Source organism: Nelusetta ayraudi, unplaced genomic scaffold, assembly GCF_046127955.1.
Source record: "Nelusetta ayraudi isolate G7.1 ecotype Tasmania unplaced genomic scaffold, CSIRO-AGI_Nayr_v1 ptg000106l, whole genome shotgun sequence".
Taxonomy (NCBI): Eukaryota; Metazoa; Chordata; class Actinopteri; order Tetraodontiformes; family Monacanthidae; genus Nelusetta; species Nelusetta ayraudi.
Window position 1 is genome coordinate 1,348,700 of NW_027466156.1, and position 25,471 is coordinate 1,374,170.

Consider the following 25,471-nt stretch of genomic DNA (forward strand, 5'->3'; position numbering starts at 1 on the left):
TTGACCATGACTAGTTGATAAAAGGGTAATCGAATAACTAATGGGTAATTAGGGAGTAATTACAGGCTGGTAAATGGCCCCGACGCAGCATATTAATTCTCCTCGTCTGCAGCGCCGAGACGGTCCCATAAGGTTTTTTTTTTTCTCCTTTTTTTGTTTCATTTAATGCTCCCCCTAATTGAAATGGGCAACCCTCATCAAGCAGCTAACATGTATCTGTCGAACTTGATATTCTTTTTTTATTATCTCTAATTACAGACAGGAGGTATCTACCTACCATCCTACCTAACCCCCCACCCCCTCCCCCCAAAACCCCTCCCCTTTGCCGTCAATCCCGAAGACAAGCGGCAGAATTGGAGGCGATGGAGTCATTTTTCAAAAACCGAAAGGTCGCCGGCGCTTCCCTCCTCCTCCTCCTCCTGCTCCTCCACCACCTCCTCTTCGTCACTTTCCATCCGCCGGTGATGGAAATGGTCCCATGCGTGAGTTCACAGCGCTGCTAAATGGGCTTAATGGCGTAACACGTTGGCATCGACGCACACTCATAAAGGTTAAAGCCCAATTATGGAATTTAGCCCTCACACAAACCTAGTAGTGGCTTCACGTCTCCAGCCGGTGCAGTCACTGAAATGCCAAGTCATGCTAGCCGCCGGCTGATTTTACCGGAGCTTCACACAATTTTATTTTTTTCAGGCAACACATCAAATTTTACTGGCAACCACACCACAAGTTTAAATGTAGCGTAAATGCAAGTGCTTTGAAGGTAGCTAGCATGCTAATTGCTGCAATCTTGGTAACTTTAGAGTTAAAGGAACATTGGACATTGAATTCCTGTCAACGCAGTTGCTTTAGTTTCTGAATTAGTACTTTTCCCCAATAGTAAGTAATATATGTTTACTTTTTTCATAGGTTAGCACAGAAGAAAGTGAGAGAAAGCTAAATTTGTCCAATCCAACCACTCCAAAGTGTCGTGAAAATGAAGCTGAAGAACAATTTATAGAGGATGAAAGCCAAAAGGATGGAAAGACACCGTTTGCTACATTTCCGTCTCGACTAATCAATCCCGACAGTTTCTCGAATCAGCGCTCATACCTGCTGCACAAAGAGGTGGATTTTTTCACAGGGGCTAATTACTCCAGGGATCCCGAGCGGAATAATCAGAATAATACAAAAAACAGCCCAGTTGATAAACACTGCTGTTGATTGCCTGGTGTGACGTGGCGCTCGATCCCAGCCGGTTTCTTCACTCGTTTGTTTTCCAGCGATATGATCTGAATCCTCTCCAACAGCAGGATTAAAGCCCAGCGCGATAGGATCTCGACATGTTATCCTCCAACCTGCACAGCAGTGTGCAATTTTCTCCGGCGAAACCATTGACGTTAAAACAGCAGGTGCGGAACTCCTGACCACAGGGAAATCCTGCACATTGTGCGCATAATAATGGACTTTTTTTCAAAATGTATTTTTCTCATTTTTTTTGGAAAAAAATTCTCTCATTGTTTGGCGGCCCGGAGCCTTATCAGCTCGTCCTTGAATGGGCGACGGTTCCTGCCTGGCTATTCACCGGCGGAACACCTGAGCACCTCCCCGGAAATGTGGCCTTTGTCTTACCTACAATGACTCCGCCGTTGTCGCTGCCATTCACTGAGTATAAACGGTGTGACGGCACCCAATTGGGGAGACTGTTAGGATAGAAAGAAAGGCCCATTCTTCGGGGCGACGCGCTGATTCACTTAAGCGCCGCCATGTAAGGCCCCCTTTCATTTGTTCTTCTTCTCCTCTTTTTATTTACCCCCCCCTCCAACAGAAGATTTCACCTGGGCTGCTGCCAAACCCTGTGGGTGTCTTGTGGGCGTGTTAGCAGCCGCGTCGGGATGTCGTTGTCACATCTGGCAACGCAGAGACAACGATGTGCGCAAATTTCCCCAAAATACCCCTCAATGTCTCGTTGTGTTCCTCAGAAACTCCGACCCCCCCTTTTGCTGAAGATTACACGGAGCGCGCTTGGGGGATTAATCCCCCGTCGAGACGAGCGTCGGCCCAAAAGTGCTGCAGAACAGAACCTCAGCTGGTCGGTCCCGGCCTCGCCCCGGCCCTGGCAGGAGGGGAGGGGTATGTCAGCCTCGGATTGCTGGGAGTTTCATGAGGAGTCATTAGGTATTTCCAATTATAGGGAATATGTCGAGGCAGCTCTCTGTAATTAAAGCCTAATCACGCCGGTGGATTCAGAGACGCGTCCTCATCAAGCCTTCATTAGTGGCCCTCCTTGTGATGCCCGGCGAGCGACGCTCTCCCTTTTATTTCTCCCCAAATTGAAGACGGTGGTCTGGTCTCTGCCGCCGCTGTTGTCTGAAGTCCATCCTGAAAACACTTTGCCGCCGTGATGAGATTTGGAGCTTGGTTAACACCGGGAGGATTTGAAACGTGTTTGAGGAAAGGAATGGGGGCAATGTCTGTGATATATCAGCAGCTTTGGGTGTCTTTGTCTCACGTCTTTTACACAAGGACGATTCTTCCTCCTCAATAAACATCCTGAGCAAGATCCTGGAAGTGTCGAGGGATGCAGGGAAGTGTTTTGGTTTCTTTGTGTAAAAGTAATCAGGACTAAATATACTGAGATTGTTGGACAAGAAACTAAAAAAAAAACCCTCCAGTGGAGTGAGTCTGGAGTACTCATTAAGTTCAGCTGTTAATTCTCAGCCAGATATGATTGTTGACAACGATGAGAGTCGACTGGATGCAGAACAACAAAAACCTTGTTTTCTTTCTTTTCTTTTTCTAAACAGCGCGCATTGTTCCAAACGTTCCCTGAGTCAAATTTGGATCCTGGCTGTCGTTGGCAACAGCGGCAGAGCTTTGGGGGAAATTAGTCTTGGAAGCGGCGGCGATAAGCCCCCCCCCCAACCTGCCCTCCTCCTACCCCCCTCTTTTTAGTTCACAGTGATGTTTGTTTTCTCATTTCAGCCGAGGTGACGGCAGCCCCGACTAATATCCGTTTGTGTCGCCGCCTCCAGACGGATTCCAGGCGGAAGGCTGAGGGAACGTTCCCACCTCCGCTGTGCGCTACCTGGCTGCAACGGACGGGGCCGGAGACACCTGAATGCTTTGGGGAGGGAGGTAGAGACCGAAGGAGGAGTTGGGGGAGTCGTACAGGGCGATGAAAAATGCAGGAAGCTTTCGCCCACCTTTCCCTTCCCTTCCCTTCCCTCCCCCCTCCTCCCCGCCTCCTGGCCGCTGCTCTGCTCTGCAGCAAAAATAGATCAACAGACCTCAGCACTCACTCTTGTCTCCCCCCTCGGTGCTTCTCACTGTCACTTGGATCTCACCAGGTGCGGCTGCGGCGGCAGTGACGACTACTCCCCGGCTCGCCTGTGTTCATGCGCAAACGTGAACTATGACTGCACTCCTTCTCTCTCTCTCTCTCTCTCTCTCTCTCTCTCTCTCTCTCTCTCTCACTCACTCACTCTCTCTCACTCTCTCTCTTTTATCAGCGCTGCTGCCTCACTCTGGTTTTTAATAAAAGTGTCAGCCCAGTGGATTGGAGGCTGCAAGTTTTTATTACCTGGTGGTCACTTTCCAGCATTTTTTTTTTGTTGCAAGCAACCTTTAAAAATGACGAGATAGAGCCAGTAACACAGAACCTCATTTTTGCTTTGTGTGTTTGTGTGTGTGTTTGTGTATGTGTATGTGTGTGTGCATGTGTGCCTCAGAGGCTTCCGGGTGTCCCTTTGGTGTCGATAGATGGAAGCTGGTGCTTGATTGGTCGTGCTGAAACATATTTTAATGCATCAAAGTTGAGTGCTGTAATGTGCTGAGTTTCATCAGAGGTGATCAGACATTTCATGCACACAGAGGATTTCTTTTCTGCACTTCTGATTGGCCTTCAGGTCTTCCACCAATCGGAAGCCTCACACTGTCGCTAATACACAATGACAGAGATGGATTAAGTCTTTGCCAATGTCCTTCCACCCGTCCATCCGTCCGTCTATCCATTAGCTGTCACTTCTTGTCCTGTGCAGGAAATGACAGCAGTGGCCCGGACAACTTGCCCCTCGTGACATCAGGCCGTTAGCGGTGTGGTCGGCCGCTCGTCAGACGTGAAATTGGCTCAGACAACATTCGTTTTTTTTTTCTCCTAATTACACAAAAAAAAAATCTCCCGTCCGCTTGTCTTGCCGTGCTGCACGCGTGCACACGTCCAAAGGTCTCGGGTCTCCTGTTGCAGAAGCTCCCCGAAGACCATTGATCAGCCGCCCAGGACTCCTCCCCCGATCGCCCTCGCGGCTCCTAATTAAACAGCGGTCCTACTTAACAAGCCGGCGTGGATAACAAGGTTGGCCGGGAAAAGGTCACCCTGTCGCGCTTGCCTTTCCGAGCGGACGCCGTCGATACCCGACCCTTTTCCTTAGGAGGACAGGAAGTCGCTTCAGGCACCTCAGTCAGCGGAGGCGAAAGGATGAGCGGCTCCTGCAATGCGAGGCTGCTCACTGATCTCTGGTTTTGATGGAATTTGAGCAGTTTGGGCTGCTGTTTGCTAGTTTTTCATATTGGCAGTTGCAGGATTTTATTTTCACTCCACCACCTTTTTTTATTTTATAAGTTCGTCTTGTGAAAGATTGAGACGAATAAAGTCCATCAACTTCGTTGGAAGAATTTCTGTACATTTGCTAGAAAACAGAAACAGAGACATATGATTTAAATCCGACCTCAAACAGCACCCACAACCCAGAGCTCAAAACCTCTGTCCCACCGAATAAATCAGATTTTGGTGACACTGTGAACCTCTTTTATTAAATCCCCTTGCTTGCTTCTGTTGCGAGGCACCTGAACGCAACCTGTGCTGCGATTATTAAAGACGTCATAGTGTTGAAAACGTCAGTCAAAAATCTTCTTCCTATATTTTTTTCACAGTCTATTTTTTTGCTGTTGCGCACACACACGCGCACACACACACACACACACACACACACAAACCTCCACTCTGGACCCTGCAAACCCACGACCCACATACGCTATCTGGCCCTTCGGTCGTTTATCTTGCTGCGGCAGAATCAGGATAGATCGGTTCAATTAGAGCGGCCTTTAATGTAATCTGTTTAATCCATTTCTATCATCAAAGCCAATACCTAGCTCTCTCTCCCGCTCCCTCTCCGTGGAGGGCGGGATTAGCCCTGCGAGCGTGCGAGCGTCTGGGCCGTAAAGCCGGTTGAGGAGCATCACGGGTCCTCGCTTGATATTCGCTCTTTTTTTACGGGCGGCGGTGGAGAAATCAGCGTCTCTCCGGTGAAGTTTTAATGGGACGAGGATTTAAGATCTTCATATCCTGCCCAAGATTGCCGCGACGCACAATGGCGCACAATGCACAACGTAGTAGTAAAAACAAACAAACGAAAAAACGTAAAAGACGGCGGAGGAGAGTTCGGGCTCCCACACAGAAATATGATTAAACTTCCATAAAAGCTGTAAAATTACTTCATGAATGATAGCCAATAATCTTCCCACCGTCTGCTTTCACAGGGGGGATTGTCAATATTAGCATTGAAAACTAGCGACGAAAGAAAGCAACAAAAGAAAAAAAAAACAGACGAGGGAAGGAGGAAGCTGGTGGAGGTTGTGAAAACACGAAAAGTCATGACAAATTTCCCATTTCCCTTTTCCGCCAAAAGAAAATAAAAAGCAGCGAGGCGGGAAGAGAGGAGAAAGAGGCAGCGGCAGCGAGGCTGTTTCCAAATTCATGGATTTCATCCAACAGCTGCAATCTGCTTTTACCTGCTGAGATTTCCGCAGGGAAGTGGGGATTTTATTCTCAATACCCATCCATCCATCCAGCAGCAGCAACAACTACCAGCACCCCCATCCCCCAACACACACACACACGCACACACACGCACACGCACACACACGCACACAAATGCCGCTGCACGTCTCCGTCACACTGTCAGAGTGGAGGAAGAAATAGATGCGCAGGTATTTACAACTGTGTGTGTGCGCGTGTGTGTGTGTGTGTGTGTGTGTGTGTGTATTTCAGGCCAAACTCCAGTTTTGTCGACACCGTGCACAGCTGCTCCTGAACGTTTTAATCCTCCTTTTCTGCCATTTCTCCACTCAACATTTTATTCTTCTGCGGGTATAAATACACTTTTTTTTTTCCAACTTCCAGCACATTGTAGAACCATTTCTCTGTTTCCCTCTCTCTCTCTCTCTCTCTCTCTTTCTCTCTGGGCCCCTTTTTCTTTCTTTTCTTTCTTGGCAGTGAGGCCCCAAGTGAGATTTGAGGGGTCACTTTTCACATCTCCTGTCTACATAGCAACAGCAGAGGGAGGAGGGCGAGGGTGGGGAGGGAGGCCGGTGGTTGGCGTGGTGGTGGGGAGGGGTTGTTGAGACATGCACGGCGAGCTGACAGCCTCGATCAAAGCCCATTGATCGAGGCGACGACGCCGAGGCCGAGCACCGAGGGTCAGGAGGTGGCGAGGCGTCGTGGCCGTCTTCAGGGCGCTCGGCTCTGCCGTCCTTCCCGCTGCAAGACCGCGGCCTATTGATCGGATCAGGCCGGGGGGTGGGGAGGCTGGGGGGTTGAGTGGGAGCGGGGAGTCTAGGATCGATGCCTGTTGATTAGGCAGAAAACGCAAAGGGGGGATGGGTGGTGAGAAACCCTCGGCTGACATTTTGGGGCCGCGGCTTGAATAATTTCCCCCCCAAAAAACGTGACTGAAAATAAGGAGACGCTGCATCAGGTGCATCGCGTCTCCCCCGCCTCCCTCCCCCGCCTCCCTCCCCCTCCACCCTGCTGCAACCGCTCTGCCTCCTGTGAGTAATTCACCGCAAACAGATCTGCTCCCATTATCGGAGGCAAATTGCTCGTTTCCCCGCGTGCGCCGGGCGTTTGCGTTACAGGAAGTGCGGTTACAGGAGAGCGAAGAAGGGGGGTGTGGTGGTGGGGGGGGGAGGAGGCGAGGCAGGGAGGAAGAGTGGGGCTGATTGCTGAGCAAACACCCACTGGCCAGGAATTACAAGTAACTACGCAGCCATGCGTGCACCCTGCAGAGCAGCCTTCCCAATTCGCCCTCTCTGGTCGGGGAGGTCGGGCGCTTGCTGCCACCTGCTGGTGAGGCCTTGCAAGCGCACCCGAGTGTATTTCAGTCCTCGGTTATGCAAGACGCGCTGTTTTTGCCTCACTTGCAGATATTGATTTTTTTTGTTTTTGTTTGTTTTTTTTTACTTTTCAAAGTCAAGGTTTTTGATGTGTTTCTGTTTCAAGTGCAGCATCCAGGTGGCGCTGTTTAGTGGGTAGTGTACACTGCCACCTTTGGGTTGTCAGGGGCAAAGGAGCTTCAACGATGGCATCCCGAGGTCAAAGGTCTCTCGATGAGGGAGCCCAGAACCTCAGACCATTGGCGCATTTCACCGCCTACTTGATGATTTCAGCCATATATGCAAAGCTGCAGCAGATGAAGTTATTCCTCTCTGGCAGGACTGAGTGGAACTGACAGAAGATGGTGTCGCGCTGCACAAGTACTCCACCTGCGGCCGGCTGGCCATGCAGAAATACGCGTGATATTAACCTCCAACTATAACCGTCCCCTCAGGGGGCCATTTATCAGCATCAACAGGTGCCAAAAAAAATAAATATATATAGCTCTTTGAATTCCATCTCACACATTTGGCTATTAATCGAAAAAAAAAAAAAAAAAGAAGCCTTTTTAGTGCTTTGATAATATAATCAGCATCAATTCCGGCCGACACGCCACTGACAGGACGGAGCAGCCCGGCATGCAAAATGTGGCTCCGTGGATTGGGAATGTGCTGAGGCATCACTTCTTCAAGGATGTTGGCGGAACAAAAAGGTTGACTTTGTGTTAGAGAGTTCCACCAGACTGCTGACAGAGTACCTGGAATCCTGGAAAACCTGGTGGGCTGGGAAAGGTTGAAGCCCCAGAATTTACTTTGAGTGTGCTGTCATCTGCTGTTGTTCTTGTGCAACTACATGTGCAAAAATGTATTTTCTTGCTTTCTTGACATTTCCACGAAGTAGTGATTTCTTTTTGATTTCTTTATTATTATTGTTTTTTATTTTATTATTATATTTTATTATTTTTTGAAAGTATTTCGAAAATAATCCCCCCACTTGTGTTGTTTTTGCAGTAGGTTCAGTGTGAGGCTGACCTCAAAGGGTTAATCAAACTGCTTGGCCTCAGTCCAGTCCAGCCCCGCTCTGGTTGCATGCAGATTTGTGTTGTTGGCCACCGGTGTAGAAGGCGTGGCTTCCAGCCAGTGAACCGCCGTGTTAATGTGCAATTCGAGGAAAAGCTGCAGGAAGGCATCCGGCCGCACCGACTGAAGGCTTCATCCAGACCTGCTCGCTGCAGAGCAAACCAGCACTAAAACATGGCTGTGCGTCTCTTCGAGGGTAAAGACCATGCCTCTGCATACCTGAATTACAGGGTGACCCCCCTCGAATTAATCAGCACCATAATCAGCTACATGGAGAAAAAGGTAAAGTGTGACCTTTGACCTCGAGCTGTTAGAAACCTTAGACTTTGATTGACTAATTTGCATAGCAAAGAGATGGCTGTAAAACTACCGTGGCTTTGCACAAGGCCAAACTCATAACAAACGAGTGACGTCCATGGCGGTATTGTGAATAGTTTAGTTTAGAAAATGTATTTTGAAACCCTTGTTTTTTTTAAAGTTAAAATATTTTTGATTTTTCGGCAAATTTTCCAAAATATTTTTCTCCAAATTTTGTGCTATGAAGCTTTTATTCTCTTCTTCAGGGAAAGTAATGGATAAGTGTAACGGTTCCGTTTTTCACACTGATTTATTTGAGTATTCGTTATGTTTTATAGATTGATTTTCGATGCAAGTCAACAATGCTGGCTCTGTAAAAAACAAAAAACAAAAAACAAAACAAAACAAAACAAGCAAGCAAGCAAGCAAGCAAGCAAACAAAAAAACAAAGCGCCAGGCTTAGATCTTGGATAGGCTGGACCAGAAATGGACCTGACGTTCTCGCCTGGTCTCGTCCTTCGAACCAAACCGGAAGTGCTCACTTATTTTTTTGATACCACACTTCAACACACCTAATGAGCCAGCTGTCGCCGGCGTAAGTTTTGTTTTTTTACGCTATTTGAATGAATGTTTTCACAACAACACAGCCATTGAATTCAATATACATATATAAAAACAGCCGTGTTTGATATTGTTGATTGTGATGTTTGTGTTAATTCATGTCATGATAATTCAATTCATAATTCAACTAATGTCGTGTTTGTGCTAATTCATTCATATGCAAATTCATTGACATGAAGCAGTCACGTAGCTTGCCAATGCGTTAGTTCTGTCTTATTTCCCCTGTTTTGTTTTTTAATTGGGCAAATGCGGTGAAATTATTAAAACTGTTAATTCTGTTCATAAATATTTACGATATTGCCGCTTCTCGGTGAGTCGAGCGCTAAAAGCTCGGTACTAGTTGGTACGGTTTATGCACGGTTCTAACCCCAACCGAACTATCACGCCTGTGTGTTGTTGTTTGTTTTTTTTTTATTAAAAAAACAAACTAACAAACAAAACTATTGCATTTGTTTCGCCAATTTGGCCGCGCACATATGACGTATTTATCTGCTGCTGTCGGGGAGTGGAAAACCGCGTGCCGGGGAAGTCATTATCTACTTATTTATTTTCAATGATTGTGACGGCTGTGTCCGTCAGTCTCCGGGCCCCTTCGGTCTGGCCGTGGACGTGGGCTGCGGCTCGGGCCAGGGCACTGTCCTCCTTGCGCCATACTTCACCAAGGTCCTCGGCCTGGACGTGAGCCCCGCCCAGCTGGAGATGGCGCTGGTCAATTGCTGCCCGCCGAACGTCACCTACAAGTAAGACGCTTGAATTGTGCCATGAACATTTGGATTCTTTTCATTTTTGTCAAAACAATAAAAATTGTAGGAAAAAAAAAATAAAAATAAATTAAGGTTCTATTTTGGATATCTTAAGTAATAATTCTTTGTATAAAATTAGACACAAATATCCTTTTGGACTTACGAAACACTTTTTCGTACTTACTTAGTAGTAGGAAAGATGTGACTTGCAGGTTTGGAAATCCTATTTTATGTTTTTAATATTTTCCCCGTTAGATGATAATTCTGGTTTCCCTTCTCAGGCAGTCCCCAGCAGAGCAGCTGCCCGTGGACGCCGGCCAGGTCGACCTCCTGACGTCCATGACGGCGGCGCACTGGTTCGACCGGCAGAAGTTCCTGCTGGAGGCCGACCGGGTGCTGAGGCCAGGCGGATGCCTGGCTCTGCTCAGCTACACCATGGACATGGAGCTGGAGCACGGCAACACCACCGAGGCGCTCAACGACGTCTGCAAGGAGGTGCCGACCATGTTGACTCTTAACTTTCCCCGCAGAAACATCTGGAATAAAGATGAATTCATTCTGAGTAAGGCTAACAGTTTTGGAGGTACGCTAAAAAGGATTATAGTGTGGATTTTTCTCTGGGAAATTATTTTTTTCTTTTAGCAACTCTGCCTGTGTATTGTAATACTGCATAGGTTATTTGTTTAATAATAATAATAATAATAATAATAATAATAATAAGTATAGAATGGTCAGCGTTCCTGCTAATTAAACAGGCAAATGATGCAGCAGTTGTAAGAATCTGCTGCTGGCGTTTCAGTTTTTCAATTACTGATCCAAAGTTCCAAAAGTGAGTGTCACCAGTCTTCTTTTCCTCTGGCCCAGTTTTACACCGCCCTGCTTCCCTACCGGAACCCCCACCTGGGCTCCAGCTCGGTCAAAATCTACACCGACATGTTTGCGTCGTGCCCATACCCGGATAAAGAGTGGTGGGTTTCCAAAAAGAACGTGTTCATCCTCCAGAGTTGGAAAAAGGTTGCAGAATTTCCACAGAATCCACAGCTGTTCACACGTTCTGCTGTCCTCCTCCTTCACCAGGAACGAGTGTTTCCGGCTCAGGAGGACGGTGTCACTGAACGGCTACATCGGCATGGTGGAGACCTTCTCCAACTACCAGGTGATGCTCAAGAAGGATCCCGCCGAGGCCCAGCGCCTCTCCCAGCACATCAGGACCAGGTCAGTGTTTGCGAGATCTCAGCTCCGCTGGACACGGTCCTCCTATGATATTATATAATACAATAAAAATAAATCATGAATCATGATTATGAACAATTTGCAAAAAAAGAAAAGAAAAATCACCAATAATGATTTAAAAATCTTTTGAACATTACTCAGGAAAGCTAAGTATCGACAGGCTGATCTCAGCTGTGGAGGTTTTCTAACGTGACGTTCATTAATCTGCTCTGCCACCGATAGACCAAAAGAGCCCAGCAAGCAAAATATATGGCGGGAAAGTGCTGACATTTTTTTTTTTTAAGGATTATATGAAGAAAAGAAAGAAAACCTAATTATGTGGCAGTTTGAAAGATATACAGATTTACTTTTCATCTCCTGATTCTTCTCTCTTGCGTGGTCTAAAAGGAAAATGTTCTATTTTATCCTTTTACCTTCCTGGGAAAAGATGTGGCAAACAGCTGTACAGCTCTTTTAAAGCGCCAGGCCTCTATTCTTCGTGTCTTCCACCTCAGGTTGTTGGAGGCAATGAAGGTGTCCTCGCCCGACTCTGAAGTCACAGTGGTCGTCAAGTATTTCTACTGGCTCGCGCGTAAACCTCTCTGAAAAAAACCTCGCCCTTGGGAAAATAATCTTACCCTTAATAATTACAATAATCAATTCTTCTATTACATATCTCTTTTTGGTAATAATCCTAATCACATTATAGAAACTTTTAAAATATAACATATATATACATATATATGGTCACATGGCCGTAAAGTTCAAGAAATAAATATTTTAACTATATATGTATATATATATATATATATGTATATATATATATATATATATATATATATATATATATATATATATATGTATATATATATATGTATATATATATATATATACATATATATGTATATATATATATATATACATATATATATACATATATATATATGTATATAAATATAAACATACTATACGATACTGTACTAATCTAACTCCTGATTCTCTTGAAAAACACTGTTTGTTGAAAATCCATCCTCATCTCAAAAATGTGGCTAGTTTTAGCCAACGGTTATATACAAACTAACACAAATCTTCATCCTACAAGCTAAAAATACTCACATCAGTGTTGTTTTTGTCCTATGTGGTCACATATGACTTATTCCAGCTCTCCTTTTGTGCATTCTAACATGAAATATGTTCAAATAAAGGATACAGTGCAGTCTTAACTTGCTCAGTATTTCAATCTTGCAACTCTGTGTGGAAATGTGATGAATGTGAGGTCCTTTTTCAACCTCTGTGTAAAGGAAAATCTATTTTAGCCTCAATTCCAGCGAGTGACCACTCGATGGAGCCATCTTACTGTGAAAAATATTGTCTTCGGCGAGTTCCTTGCTTCCCGCAGATTTTTTTTTTGACAAGGTCTTGGTTACTGAATTCACCGATTGACTTTAAACTCAGAAGGAGCACTTTCTCATGTAATATTAAGTATTATCTTATTATGAGGGCAATCAAATATTCCATTTTTTGTCATGAAGACACATTTTTTTCATGCTGGACCTCAGTGGAGGATCCAAACACCGTTGATTATCCTACATATCTCCAAAAAACAGCACATTTAGCCCTTTGTTTACGGTCCCCTGCAACAAATGACACTCTGTTGACCCTCCACATGTGTTGGGAAATGGAATGAAAACAAGTTACCTTCAGATGGGGGCAGAACACCTGGCTGGTGGAGTTACACCAGACACAATGTTTATTACATATTCAATTCAAGTCAAAAGTCCTGCAAATATCACTACATCAACAATTATATTACACTTGAAATAATAATAATAATAATAATGATAATAATAATAATAATAATAATAATAATAATAATAATAATAATAATAATAATAACATACACGCTCGTCCTCTGCGAGTCCAGAATTGGTTTTTGGTTTTTTTTCCACCTCGATTGGACTGTCTACAGAACCCCCTCGGTGCGCTTACTCCTCCACACCACCAGGGCGGTCATGAGCAGGGTGACCAGCACCGGCACGGCGATGAAGGGCGCCAGGACGCCGCTTGGCGGGTCGTGGAGGAGGCGGCCGGTGAGAGCGCAGTTGGCAAAGTAGTGCTGGTGGACCTGCGCAAAGAGGTGGTCGATGGCCCGGTTGGGCCAGAAGCAGTCGACCCGCAGCGCCACCTGGTAGGTGCAGTTCGTAAGTTCCTCATAAGTCCTGCAGAGGGGCGATGGAGAATGCACGTACACACCACACACACACACACACACACACACACACACACCGGGTGGTTATTTAGCGACGTGGTTTCCTCTTTAACATCGTACATGAGTGTTGTCACCCAGAGAGACTCATGCACTTATGTGTCCTTAGCTTTAGCTACAGTCCCCTCTAAGTGTCTTTGAGTTGCCCTTCCGCTCAGGGCAGACTCGGCCCTTCCTGTAAGTCGGAAAATAGGAAAAGGAGCGGCTAGAGTTACCAGCGGGCTTAACGCAGCTAAATATAACCAGCCAGGGCTGTATAAATGGGAGGTGGTCCCGCTGGCGGGGTTTGGGTGGGAACAGACGTGCATTCCTAGCAGAGTATCACCAGTATCATCACCTCGACTGATTCAGCTCTGATGGTGGGAATTGATCCAAACTGACCTCAGGTCTGCAGGAAACACACAGTCTCTGAGGTAAAACTCAGATTTTTGCATTAAATTTTGCATAGGAACCAGTGTCTCTGGCTCTTTGTTTGCAGCCTCCAGCAGAAATGACATCACAAAGGGGTATTGTTCCTTGCCATTTTTCAAAAGCACTGTCATTTAGCTTTTAAAAAATGGCATTGTGCCAAAAGTCTTGCGTCACCGTATGTTTCTAAATTGGATTTTTTTTTTCTGTGAGCGGTACGTTAATTGAAACAAAAAAAATGTATTTTATTTATTTATTTATTTATTTATTCTTATTTTTCTTAAAATAAATTAAATTAAATTAAAACCAAGTGACTTGGTGAGGGGGGGTTGAGAGATTCAAGATCGGCGTCAAAGGTTCCTGGAAATTTAGCCACAGTTCCTTCACGTTTCAGATGAATAAAACATCTTGAGTCGCGTCCTGTTAAGGACGATCGGCAGATCTCAGCTCGCGTTTTTGGCATTCCGCACAATTTTCATTTCTCAAGGACAGAGCGCTTTTGGCTGACGGCGGGGCTCCTGGACTCTGATCAACTCTTAAAAGATTGATTGCACGGCAGCGTTTAAGTTTTTTATGTTGAGTTAGTAGTGCATTGGTTTACATCCTGTGGTCAGGAATCCCTCTGGAATCTCAGCAGTCTGAATTTTTTCTCTGCAGTATTTATCTCCAAGAAGTTTTGCAGTTTTAGTAGTTTTTAATTACTTGTAGGGGCCTATTAGCTGACTCCTTTTGCAGCTCCTGATTGCTGCATGTTTCTAAATTTTTGGCAAGATTGGCTAGAAAATAGTATTGAATTATTATTATTATTATTATTATTATTATTATTATTATTATTATTATTATTATTAATAATAATTTATTTTTGATTTTTTTTCAAAATCTCTCTTCACTCATTCACTCGTTGCACTTGATGGGAACTCACTCCATGGTGTCGGGCCAGCTGCACCACAGTCCCCGGTCCAGCGCCGCCATGTCCTGCTCAAACTCGGCCAGGCACAGGTCGCGGATCGTCATCTCGTAGAAACTGCGGCTGCAGCCGGACGCCGGCGGTGGGAGGAGCTGGACTGGCGGAGGATGGGGAGGGAGGAAGAGGAGGATGCTTAAACCCCAGGAGGAACTCAGAGGAGGATGCTTAAACCCCAGGAGGAACTCAGAGGAGGATGCTTAAACCCCAGGAGGAACTCAGAGGAGGATGCTTCAACCCCAGGAGGAACTCAGAGGAAGGGCCTCGGTGCGATGATGGGAAGCGACCGCGTCTCTATTGTTCCGGACACAAAAGATCTTTTCCTATATTTTTTTTTTCACCGCCGCAGCTCAGCGCAGGTCACATGCTGCTGCTCATTTCCGGCTAATTAGGAAGAAGCCTGGGCGGCTGATGAGGTCATATCCTGGTGGCTGCGTTCTTTTTTCCTACCAGGCTTCACTAAAAATAGATTTTTTCAATTTGTCTAACCTTAAACAGCTTCTCGGCCGAAGAGGCCGACCGCTGACGTCCTGCAGGACGAGCGGCCCTGAGCTGGCGGCCGATGCACACACACACAACAACAACAGGTTGTTGCTGTTGTTGTTGCAGATCTCGGCCTGTAGCGGCCTGATTAAGTGCTGTCCCCCTGCCAATCTTGTCTGGATTGTCTCCTTCAAGGCTCTGAGGAGAAGAACCCAGCGCCCCAGGCAGCCGCTTTCACATAATAGCAGCACTTGTTCGTTATTATATGCAGTAATGTTGTTTCCGTTGGTGTTTTTCAAGCCATCCTGGCACCCAAATGCCAGCTCCTCCCCCTGACTGACATTAAAAAAGATAAATAAACTAAACAGAATGTGCATATGCATTCAGATTCACTTTCTTCATGCTATTACATTAGATTATATTGCAAGTGCATAAAGCAGTGAAACAAAAAAATGTAAACTTAAAATTATAACACAACAACTTAAAACCCAAAATGTGTATAGGCAAAGTGCTGTAGAGCAGGTTAAAAAATCATAGAAACTGATAAAAAGCAAGACAAAAATTAATAAATGTTATAATTATTAAATTATAAAGTTGCCGTGACCCCATGAAAGAATTAAAAGATGTAACGAAACAATTCCTCCCACCCCTCCTGTCCTCCCCCTGCCTTGGTCGTGTCTGCCTAGAAACGCTCCTGGTTGTTTCATTTAAAAAAAAACATCAAGACAAACCCTGACGCATGAGAAGACAGACCTGCCTTGTTCTTTGACTTCAGTTTCTGTTCCTTCAGTGTTCCGGCTGAGAGGAACAACCACTCTGACAGTCTGGCAGGAATTAGTCTGCCTGCCTGTCATCCAGGAACCCTGCGATTACACTTCCTTTTTTATTTTTATTTATTTATTTATTTTTACCTCTTGCATGCAGGTGACAATATTCGTCAATATGATCTGAGCCTTGCACGCATGCTTGCACGCCATCAGAGGACCTGATAGACTCACTAGGAACTCTTGGGGAAAACTTATTTTTTTAGTAGCAACATACACAGCGTCATGTTGAGTCACTTCCCAACAGAACCTGGATGTGTGTGAAGATGCCTCCTGAAAGAAGAAACTCTGGAAGAAGAACTGAACAAAAAAAAAAAAGTCCAAGTTGACAACAGAAAAACTCACCTGCCATCAACAAAAGTGCTGCCTTCAGGAGCGACATGGTCTCCGCAGCCATTCCCACAATTCCGTTTCACACCTTTCCTGCCTGCAGATCCCTGGAGCTGATCAACCACACGTGCTCCACACTTCCCTCTACCTCCTCCTCCTCCTCCCCCTCTTCCGCCGCCTGCTCTTCCTCCTCTCCTAGGGCTCCAACCAGAGCGGAGTTGCGTCCCGTCCCGTCCACAGACGGAAAACTGTGAGTGTGTGAAGAACTGCAGTTGGGAGCTGGAGGTGCGACTGCTGGGGCTCTGCAGCCTTCCCTCGGCCACTCCTATTTATAGACTGTCACCTGATCCCGCCGCCTCCAGCTGCTCGCACAACACCCGGTGGGGACAAAACAAAGTCAGACTGACTAAAATTAATCCCAGACTAAATTAATCCTGGGGAATTGTCATAGTGAAGAAGAAGAGGAGAAAAAAAACAAACGAGCAACAACAAAACGAAACATCCACTTAGGATGCACATAACTCATTCATTGGCCTTCCATGCAAATCTAAACCCTCACGGGGAAGCGCAGGCACGTTATGTACTGACTGGAGAGATTTAAGAGGATGTGGGCGGATGGGCCTCAGACTTTTCGAAGGCTGAAAATAATTTTCTGGATAAAACTTGTTTTTGTTTTTTAGTAAAGAAATTGTGTTAAAGGTGCCATAAAATGCAGAATTCACTTCACCATTGTTTCCTAAAAGTCACAGTCATCCTGAAACTATATTTCTATTCCCACTTCTGCATGTCATCAAGGGACTCACTGATGCCTCTGCGGGGGCCTAGGGTGTTTTGCGGGGCGGGGATGGTGTTTGTTCGTGGCAGCCCCTCCTCCTGGTCAGGTGTCGTCTTTGTCCCCGTTACAGCTGTATAAAGTTTCAATAGAGCATCGTTTTCCAGCTGAATGCTGTAAACACAGGGCTAAATATGCTGTTTTCAGCGCTGGATGCTTTAAATACCAAACTTCCACCTCTTGGAATTGAGCAATTTATGTCTTTTGCTGCACCTTTATCACCGCGGATGCGTCCTTTAGCCGCACCTTGACAAATTTCCTTTCACCTTCTAATAGACTTTTCTGACACGTTCCTTTCTTTTTTTTTTCCCTCGACACCCGGTCTCACACGACGGGAGAGGAAGCTTTAATCCGCGGCGGAGATCCCGGTTTCCCGTCTCACGCTGGCGTTGCCGTGTGAACCCCGCGCCGTCGCCTAATTGAATGTTTTATCTGCAGAGATTCTTTTTTCCCCCTTCCACACACGCACAGCAACACGATATGACAGTTCATTAGTATTCTCACGGCTGCTCTGCGTTTCTGCTGCCACCCAGTGAGACTGTCTGCCTGCATGTGTGTGTGTGTGTGTGTGTGTGTGTGTGTGTGTGTGTGTGTGTGTGTCTATTTGTGTCAGTGTGTGTCTCTGTGTGTGTGATTAATCCCGTAGCTCAAGTAAATGTTTTCCACGTCTTCTCCTCTTGTAGAATGCCGACTGACAGCCTGTCTCCCTCAGGTTCACTTTATAATTGGCGGATTTGTTTGTTGATGTGGGCTCCCCCCCCCCCTCTTTTCTCTTTTTTAGAAGACAAAATATACCCAAGAGTCTTCTACATATTTTAACAGTGCTTGCCAAAAGGCATATTTGAACCAGACAAGGGCCCCCGTATAAAAGCAGTTACTCCACTCAGCAGGGAGATGAAATAACAATATAAATAAACTGCCGACAAACTCTGCGCACGTAAAAATGTTTAACTGAAGAGCTAAGACGTTGCCTGTTTAGATATGGCCCGAAGCACTTTGTTAATTCTTGGTGAGTCAAATTGATAGGTGGAATGATGGACCTATAGATTAACATGCAATTATTGTTTAAAAATGGCAAAAAATCAACTCTTCCTTGTGGGCAACACATCACCGTTATCATCATTTAGTGTTTCTCTTCACATATTTTCAATACATCAGCGTGATGTACATGATCCTGATTGTCAGTCCATCATAAAATAACAGCAACACGTTCTCTTTCGAAGTGCTTTCTTGCACAAAATTGTCGGGTTTGCTGCAAACTTCTGTCGAGCGTTTCTCTAGAACATCCACTAGATGGCGGCAGAGGAGTCAAAATGAAACCTTGGCATCTTGGATCGCGGACCCTGAGCTGTGGCTTTCAGTCGGTCGATGCGGCTGAGTTTCCACACACCCTGCGGTCCCGGTGGGGTGTGGGTGGTGGGGGCTGGGGGGTTCCGGGGCTCGGCCCCCTGTGAAACGAGCGGCCCTGGGGATGCTTTACTGCCGCCACTGCGGCCCCATTAGAGCGGCACCATCAAAGTTTATCGGCTGTGGCCCACCGCTGGAGGAGCCCGCCGCTAATATCCAAATACAAGCGGAGCAAATTATATTTCACTTGCTGTGAAATGACCCGTTTTAAGGCGCCCCCCGTCCCCATCCCCAACAACCCCCCTCCGCCCCCTTCCTTGAAAGTCACCGAGTTTGAAAAATTGCTCAACTTTATTCCGGCCCTGCTTAGTGCCCACCTCTTATTACTGCGAGCTATTAGATCATCTCTCACAGCAGCGAGAGTTTGCGGTGCTGCCTGGATACGAACCCGTTGACAATAAGTGCATTTTGTGCGTTTATATAGGCGCGCGCGCGCGCGCGCGTGCCTGTGCCGTCGTCGCAACTCGGGATTGTGCAGTGCAGAAGGAGCCCCACCACCGCCACCGCCCGGTGGGGAACCGAGCTGCTGACAGGTGTATTGACAGCTGCGGAGCGGCCAAATAGCCAATCAGAGGAGGTGATAAGTGAGATGGGCGGCCCACCAACTCCTCCATCATCCCGCACCCCCCTCAAGCCTCCCCCCTCCCCAAAAAGAAAGAGATGGAACGCGCCTCGTTCCGCAGCCTCTCGGTGTAATTGGTTGACAGAGGCGTCACTCACCGCGTGGTGGTGGGGTTGGGGTGGGGGGGCTTGGCTGTGTGGGGGGAGGCGTGCGTGTAGTCATCCACACACGCCCACCAACGCCACGCTTGCACACGCGCGCGCGCGCGAACGATCACGCTCCAACTGCCCCCTCCTCCCCTCCCACTCCACTCCTCACTCCTCCTCCTCCTCCTCCTCCTCCCTCCACCCCCCCTCCCTCCTCAGCCACCGGCGCGATGGCAGCAGTGCGCGGAGTGGATGTGCGAGTGACCGCGGCGGAGCGCGAGCAGAGCACCGGCCGATCGAGGGACTGATTAACTAACACAACAAGGAGGCGCGCTGCGCAAAAAAAAAAAAAAAAAAAAAAAAAAAAGAAAAAAAAAAAATCAACTATACAACAGCAAGGCAACGTCGTCCTTCCCGCGAAGAGCGAACCTTCTGTTTTTTCTTTTTCTTTTTTGGTGGGGATTTCATTTTTGTTGGCGTGCGCCCGCGCGTGTGTGTGAGTGAAGCCACCGACGAGAAAGGATATGAGAACTGGACATGTGAGTTAACGGGAGTTAAAAAGAAGACGAGCAGCCCCCCCTTTTTGTGTTTTTCATCCCCCTTCCCCACCACCACCACCATCATCTCCACCTCCACCACCCCCGGAAAGATGAAGTTCCCCGCGTGCGTCCTCGTCACTTTGGCGACGATGGTCCGTTGGAGCTCAGCGCAGTCAGGTGAGTTGATGCGTTTGGGGGGAATTAAAGAATCAAACAACAACCAACAACTACAAGAACAAAATGTGCAAAAAACACAGCCTGTCACCTGTTTGCGCGCTGCGCCCTGTAAGACGAATTGTGTGTGTGTGTGTGTGTGTGTGTGTGTGTGTGTGTGTGTGTGTGTATGTTTGTCTTCGCGCGCGCACACTTATTGCGTTTTGCTGGTAGCCTCGCACCGCAAACTTGACACAAGTTCCCATCTGACAATCAATCCACTGCGCACCTGCAGCGCACCGGCAGAACACCCCCCTCCACCCCCCTCCGGGAGCGCTGCGTAAAAAAAGCCTCAACTCGTCCGCTGACTGTTTATTTTGCTCCCGTTCCGCGCTTGTTTGTGGCGCAACTGTGTGCGCAAAAAAAACGGTGTTGCGGTGAATGATCGTTGGCCAATCTTGCGTCGAATATCTTTATCTATTTATGTATATATTTTTGTGTGTGTGTGTGTGTGTGTGTGTGTGTGTGTGTGTGTGTGTGTGTGTGTGTGTGTGTGGGGGTCTCTGTGACAGTGGCGGTCCTGGCCACTTGGCCAAGGGGATATCCCTCCGGCCGAATGGTTAAGCGCGCGTGGCCATTACACGGGAGTCTGGGGTTCGAAGCCCGCCCGGGCCCTCTGTGCCTCGCCACATCTCCAAAAAAAGCGTCCAGACGGGTTGTCAGGGTGTTTTAATTCCAATACCTCCCGAGTCGGCAGTGATGGACTGCGCTGATTAATGTAAATTGAGTTCCGCTGCACCAGTGGCACACTTTCTATTTCATTGCTTAATGTCTGTGAATAATTTAGAGGTTTGCCAGATGTACCGAGGGCTGGGGAAATAAAAAGAAAGAAGAAAATATCATCTTTTTATCAGCGGGGACCCCCGCGGTGCGGGTCCCAGGACCCGCGCCGCTCTCGCTCTCGTCTCATATCGCTGCTGCCGCGGCCCCCATTAAGACTTGTTAGGACGCTGCGCGACACGACAGGCGATTTATTGTGCAGTTAATGGTATTTGTTGTGTGTTCTGTTGTGTTATGTTGGCGCCCCACCTTACACATGCACACACACACGCGCACCCTCCTGCTCGCCCCACGGGATGTTTTGCGCACAGTTTAGCCGGGTTCTTGAGCTCGCGGGAACATGTTCCATCTGCGGTTCTTCGCCATAGTTCGCAGCCTGTGTGTGCGTGCGTGTGTGCGCGTGTTATGTTGCCGATGACGCAACCAAATCTCAGCAGCAGGCGCCTGTGAAGCGGAGCCAATACATTTTGGAGGCTTTGAAGTTGGAAATTGTGCTGTGCAGAACTTTTTTTTATTTTTATTTTATTCTTTATCCCCCCCCCCCCCCTCCTCCTCCATTCCCCACCGCCCATGCAGCCAGATTTATTAGTGCTCAGCCCTGATCAATAAGAACTTTAACGCCTCAAGTGTTTCTGTTCGGCTGGACTCAGATCTCCTTAAGTCTTTTGGGGTTTGTTACCACCAGACGGAACCAGTTATTTTTTTGTTTTTAAAGGGCGATATGGAGAGTAAAAAGTAGGGGAAAATGTCCAGGAAGTTGTTTGCTTGTTCGTGGACGTTGTGAGGTTAATTCCACCAGAGGAGGAAGCTTTTTTCCCTCCTCCCTCCCTTCCTCCCTTCAAGGACAGGTTGGTGGGGTTTTTGGCTTTGGTCCCTAGTGGTTTGAGGATCTCAGGCAGAGCTGGGAGGAACAAGCAAACACACACAACACACAACACACACACACACACACACACACACACACACACACACACACACACACACACACACACACACACACACACACACAGGCTGTGGGGTGAATCCTGAATTGGAGGTGACTCCGAATGTTGCCTATTAAACAGGAGGCTGGATGGATGGATGGCTGACAGGCAGGAATGAGTGTGCAGCAAAATAAGAAAAAAAAAGTAGTAGCTGCAGCAGGACTGGTTTATTTATTCGTTACACACACACACACACACACACACACACACACGCACACACACACACACACACTCTCTCCCTCTCCCTGAGATATTTGTGATGCAAATTCGTCTGAAGTATCTGAGTTGTGCCTCACGGGATGTTCACCCTGTGTGTGTGTGTGTTTGGGTGCAGGTGAGGAGATATTTGTGTGTGTGTGTGTGTGTGTGTGTGTGTGTGTGTGTGTGTCTCGTCATCATTGTCGTCGTCGCGTGAGAGAAGAAATTCATCGCCGGCGCCCGTGTAGATCAAACACATTGAGAGCGGCGGCGAGTCAAGGCTGGAGATGTTCACCTCGCCGCTGATTGGATGTGTCAGCCGCCTCCCGCTGCCAGACAAATCTCTGCAGCCGACTCCTGCACGTGTGTGTGTGTGTGTGTGTGCTTTTGTGCATGCGTGTGTGCGATGTCCAATCTGCAACTTGTGAGTGAGAGATCTGAGCTCTGACTTGGACAGAATCTCCTCCGTCAGCCTGTCAGTGAAATCAGAGATTTTTTTATTGAAAACACGCCGTCGGAAGTGAAAGGCCGACTGAGCCCCGATTGACGTTCGTCGATCTGATTGATTGATTGATTGAATGGTGTCAGAAAGTCTTCCGTCAGTCTCCGCAGCCCACGACGGTACCTATTAATGTGTTTATTTATTTATTTATTTTTTCACAAGCTTAAACCGTGGGGATCTCGCAGCGGATCGATCATTTTTTATGTGTGGGACTGCCGGGTCTCACCGGCTGGTGATCAATACTCGCACGAGTCGAGCTTACAGCGTGACAATGGCTGTGGTATTGTGCAGTTTTTTCCCCCCTCGCTCACTGCTTTTGCTTTTCAAACTGAAAATATAACCGGGCAACCTTTTAGAACATTTCTGGTTGTTTTACACTCAGATAAATAAAACCTTTTAGAAATTCCAAGAATTTGTGGAAGCAACAGCTGCTGCAGTTTTCTTGCTGATGTTTCCTTCACGGACCGGTGCCACTTTGGAAATATTCCGAGATAAAATGACTGTCTCTGTGGGGCTATGAATGAACTCACGTTTTTTCTAAAGAATATATAACTAAAACTTATCCTCACGGGCGACTCGGACTGAAAGTCCGCGTGATCTACTGGAGTACCTGGAGTCTCCAAGGTCAAGAACCGCTCCCCTTTCTCCCCTTTCTCCCCCTCCTCCGCCTCCCCCTTCTCCCACCCACCCCCACCCCCTCCTCCTTGAGGCACTGTTTGCTCCCCGCAGAGTTGGGGGTTGAGTCGGCTGCCGCATCACCTCTCGCCATCTTCAGCGGGGGGCCAGAAAGTGGGCAAAACGTTGAATCAAAGCTGCTGATGTTCCCTGGAATCTGTGATTCCTGCCGCAGAGCTGGACCGCGAATCAAACACACACACACACACACACACACACACACACACACACACACACACACGGTTTCATCAGCCAGCGTGTGTCCGTGTGTGTGCGGAGTGTGTTTGCCTCGAAAGAAATCCTTTTAATCAGCACATCACTAGTGTGTGTATGTGTGTGTGTGTGTGTGTGTGTGTGTGTGTGTGTGTGTGTAGCCCTGCATTCGGCACGTGCTTCTGTTGCATGTGTGCGGCCGGGGTGACATTTAAAAGACGGGTTCTCTCTCCTGTGAGATGGTCGGCGGTGGGGGGAGAGGGGTGGATGAATGGGGGGAGGGGGCGACTGGAGGTGTGGGTGGTGGTGGTTGGGGGTGGGGGGGGGGGGGCAGCTGAATGCCAGTATCAAATTACTGGGCGTCTGTCAGCTGGCACGCACGCCACTTTGCAAGCGGAGCCGTCGGTGGAAATGAGAATTTATTACAAGCTCATTAAGCTTTCACTCTCTCTCTCTCTCCCCCCCCTCTCTCTATCTGTCTATCTCTCTCCTTTATTTTTTTTGATAGCATCAGTCTAGACCAGCGGGCCCCCTTTTTTTATTTGACAGAGTGAGAGATGAGGAGGGGGAAGGAGGGAGGAGGTGAAGGAATTCAATCTCGCCGCAAATTAGTCAACACGTCTGTGGTAACCTGATATCTGCCGGTTGCGTCGACATCCCCGGCGGCGGCGGCGGCGGCGGCGGCAATAGCCCCGCCCCCTTTTTCATTGTGAAGCGTCTCCACTGAGCGCTCTGCAGCCGATCGCTTCCGATCGATCAATCAATTCAATCTGTGTTGACGGACTTCTTCTCGTTTTTTTCCGACGACTATGGAGGACAAACTTCCTGCTCCAGTAGGAAGAAACCCTGCAGCCGGGAGGAACGCTTTCCCAGGGTGCGCTAGAGACACTTCCTTCCACAGTATTCTGCTATTCCGTGATGATGATGATGATGATGATGATGATGATGATGATGATGATGATGATGATGATTATCCGCACACACAGCAACAACAGCAGCTCCTGTTGCGAATCTCCAGCACATCAGGTTTCTTTCGACGTCTCCGCCGTCGTCCTCATCACGAGTCTGCGCGCTGACATTTGCTGGCTCGCCACAGAGGGGGCTTCTGTTCCCTCTGCAAAAGTTGCATCCCACTAACCCCCCATCCCCTCGCCCCTGCCCGCCCCGCCCACCCCCAACCCCTCCTCCCACCACAAATATTTACATGCGGAATCACAACCTGCACAGCGTGTGAGTGGGAAGAGCATCCAAAGCAGCTTCGCTGGGCCGCTCTCTGTTGCTGGCGCTGCGCTAGTAACTCTTGGCAGGATGCACTTCCAAAACTGCCTCCCCCCTGCCCCCCCCAACTCCCCTCCCACCACCCAACCTCCCACCAGGGGCCGCCTTGGCTGAGGAATCCAGTGCCAGTTCCACTGGAAGCCCGGCACGGCCGCCTGCCTGTCAGGAGGGACTGAGATCTCAGTCCCACAGCAGAGCACCTGGACCTGGAACTAGACCTGTACCAGGACCAGCACCAGGACCAGGACTTGGACCTGGATGTCCTGCAATCTGAGTCACGTCTCTTCATTTTCACTCTGCACGCTGTTTCTAGACCACAAGTCTTTTTCTGGTGTCCATATTCCTGGCAAGCAAACACACACACGGACTCTCTCTCACACACACACACACACGGACTCACATACACACACACACACACACACATACACACACACACACTCAAAGTCATGCGAGTTCGCGGGTGAAAGAGCAGCGGAACTCTCTTTTAAAGGCCTCTCATTGTTTGTCCAAAGTGGCAAGTCTTGAATCAACCTCATTTATTTATTATTTCTTTTCTCCCTGGTCTTGACTCTTTCTCCCTCCCTCACACACACACGCACACACGCACACACATGCAGCGATGTGGCAGAGGACAAGAAAGGACAGGAAAGACAGACAGAGGAATCAGGTTTTCCTTCTTTCTTTCCTCTCTTGTTTCTTCAGGACCACTGGAGGGTTCGTCCGGTCCCGCCACTTGTAATTCCACTCAGAGACAAATGCCTCCGTCCCCGAGTCTGAGGGGCTT

The 25,471-nt window shown here is 47.7% G+C and overlaps 3 protein-coding genes and 1 long non-coding RNA gene across 4 annotated transcripts in view; 2 read left to right on the forward strand and 2 right to left on the reverse strand.

The window, feature by feature from the left end:
* Positions 1–8,317: 8,317 nt before the first annotated feature.
* LOC142903150 (putative methyltransferase DDB_G0268948) lies at positions 8,318–11,804 on the forward strand. The gene is made up of 6 exons (XM_076048643.1): positions 8,318–8,493; positions 9,709–9,869; positions 10,154–10,367; positions 10,737–10,840; positions 10,950–11,087; positions 11,600–11,804. The coding sequence occupies exons 1-6, from the start codon at positions 8,386–8,388 to the stop codon at positions 11,688–11,690; spliced, it is 816 nt and encodes a 271-aa protein (XP_075904758.1). The 5' UTR covers positions 8,318–8,385; the 3' UTR covers positions 11,691–11,804.
* Positions 11,619–12,283, reverse strand: LOC142903156 (uncharacterized). The gene is made up of 2 exons (XR_012929199.1): positions 12,051–12,283; positions 11,619–11,796 (listed from the first exon to the last, which is right to left on the reverse strand). It is a non-coding gene; the product is annotated as an uncharacterized LOC142903156 (long non-coding RNA).
* A 679-nt stretch (positions 12,284–12,962) lies between these two features.
* Positions 12,963–16,556, reverse strand: LOC142903154 (receptor activity-modifying protein 1-like). Its single transcript, XM_076048647.1, has 3 exons — positions 16,375–16,556; positions 14,681–14,822; positions 12,963–13,303 (listed from the first exon to the last, which is right to left on the reverse strand). Exons 1-3 carry the CDS (start codon positions 16,424–16,426, stop codon positions 13,048–13,050), a joined length of 450 nt encoding a protein of 149 aa, XP_075904762.1. The 5' UTR covers positions 16,427–16,556; the 3' UTR covers positions 12,963–13,047.
* Positions 16,557–19,676: 3,120 nt separating this feature from the next.
* LOC142903146 (receptor tyrosine-protein kinase erbB-4) overlaps positions 19,677–25,471 on the forward strand; it is a 194,598-nt gene continuing 188,803 nt past the window's right edge. The window contains exon 1 of the mRNA XM_076048639.1: positions 19,677–20,022. Coding sequence (XP_075904754.1) covers positions 19,956–20,022 — 67 coding nt within the window. The 5' untranslated portion in view covers positions 19,677–19,955. The remainder of the gene's footprint in view (positions 20,023–25,471) is intronic.

Coding starts and splice junctions, on each gene's coding strand:
- LOC142903150 (XM_076048643.1), top strand. CDS start 8,386: ATGGCTGTGCGTCTCTTCGAGGGTAAAGACCATGCCTCTGCATACCTG. Junction 9,870..10,153: donor CCGCCGAACGTCACCTACAA/GTAAGACGCTTG, acceptor TTCCCTTCTCAG/GCAGTCCCCAGCAGAGCAGC. Junction 10,368..10,736: donor TCAACGACGTCTGCAAGGAG/GTGCCGACCATG, acceptor CCTCTGGCCCAG/TTTTACACCGCCCTGCTTCC.
- LOC142903154 (XM_076048647.1), bottom strand. CDS start 16,426: ATGGCTGCGGAGACCATGTCGCTCCTGAAGGCAGCACTTTTGTTGATG. Junction 14,823..16,374: donor AGCACTTTTGTTGATGGCAG/GTGAGTTTTTCT, acceptor ATCCTCCGCCAG/TCCAGCTCCTCCCACCGCCG. Junction 13,304..14,680: donor AGCTGGCCCGACACCATGGA/GTGAGTTCCCAT, acceptor GCCCCTCTGCAG/GACTTATGAGGAACTTACGA.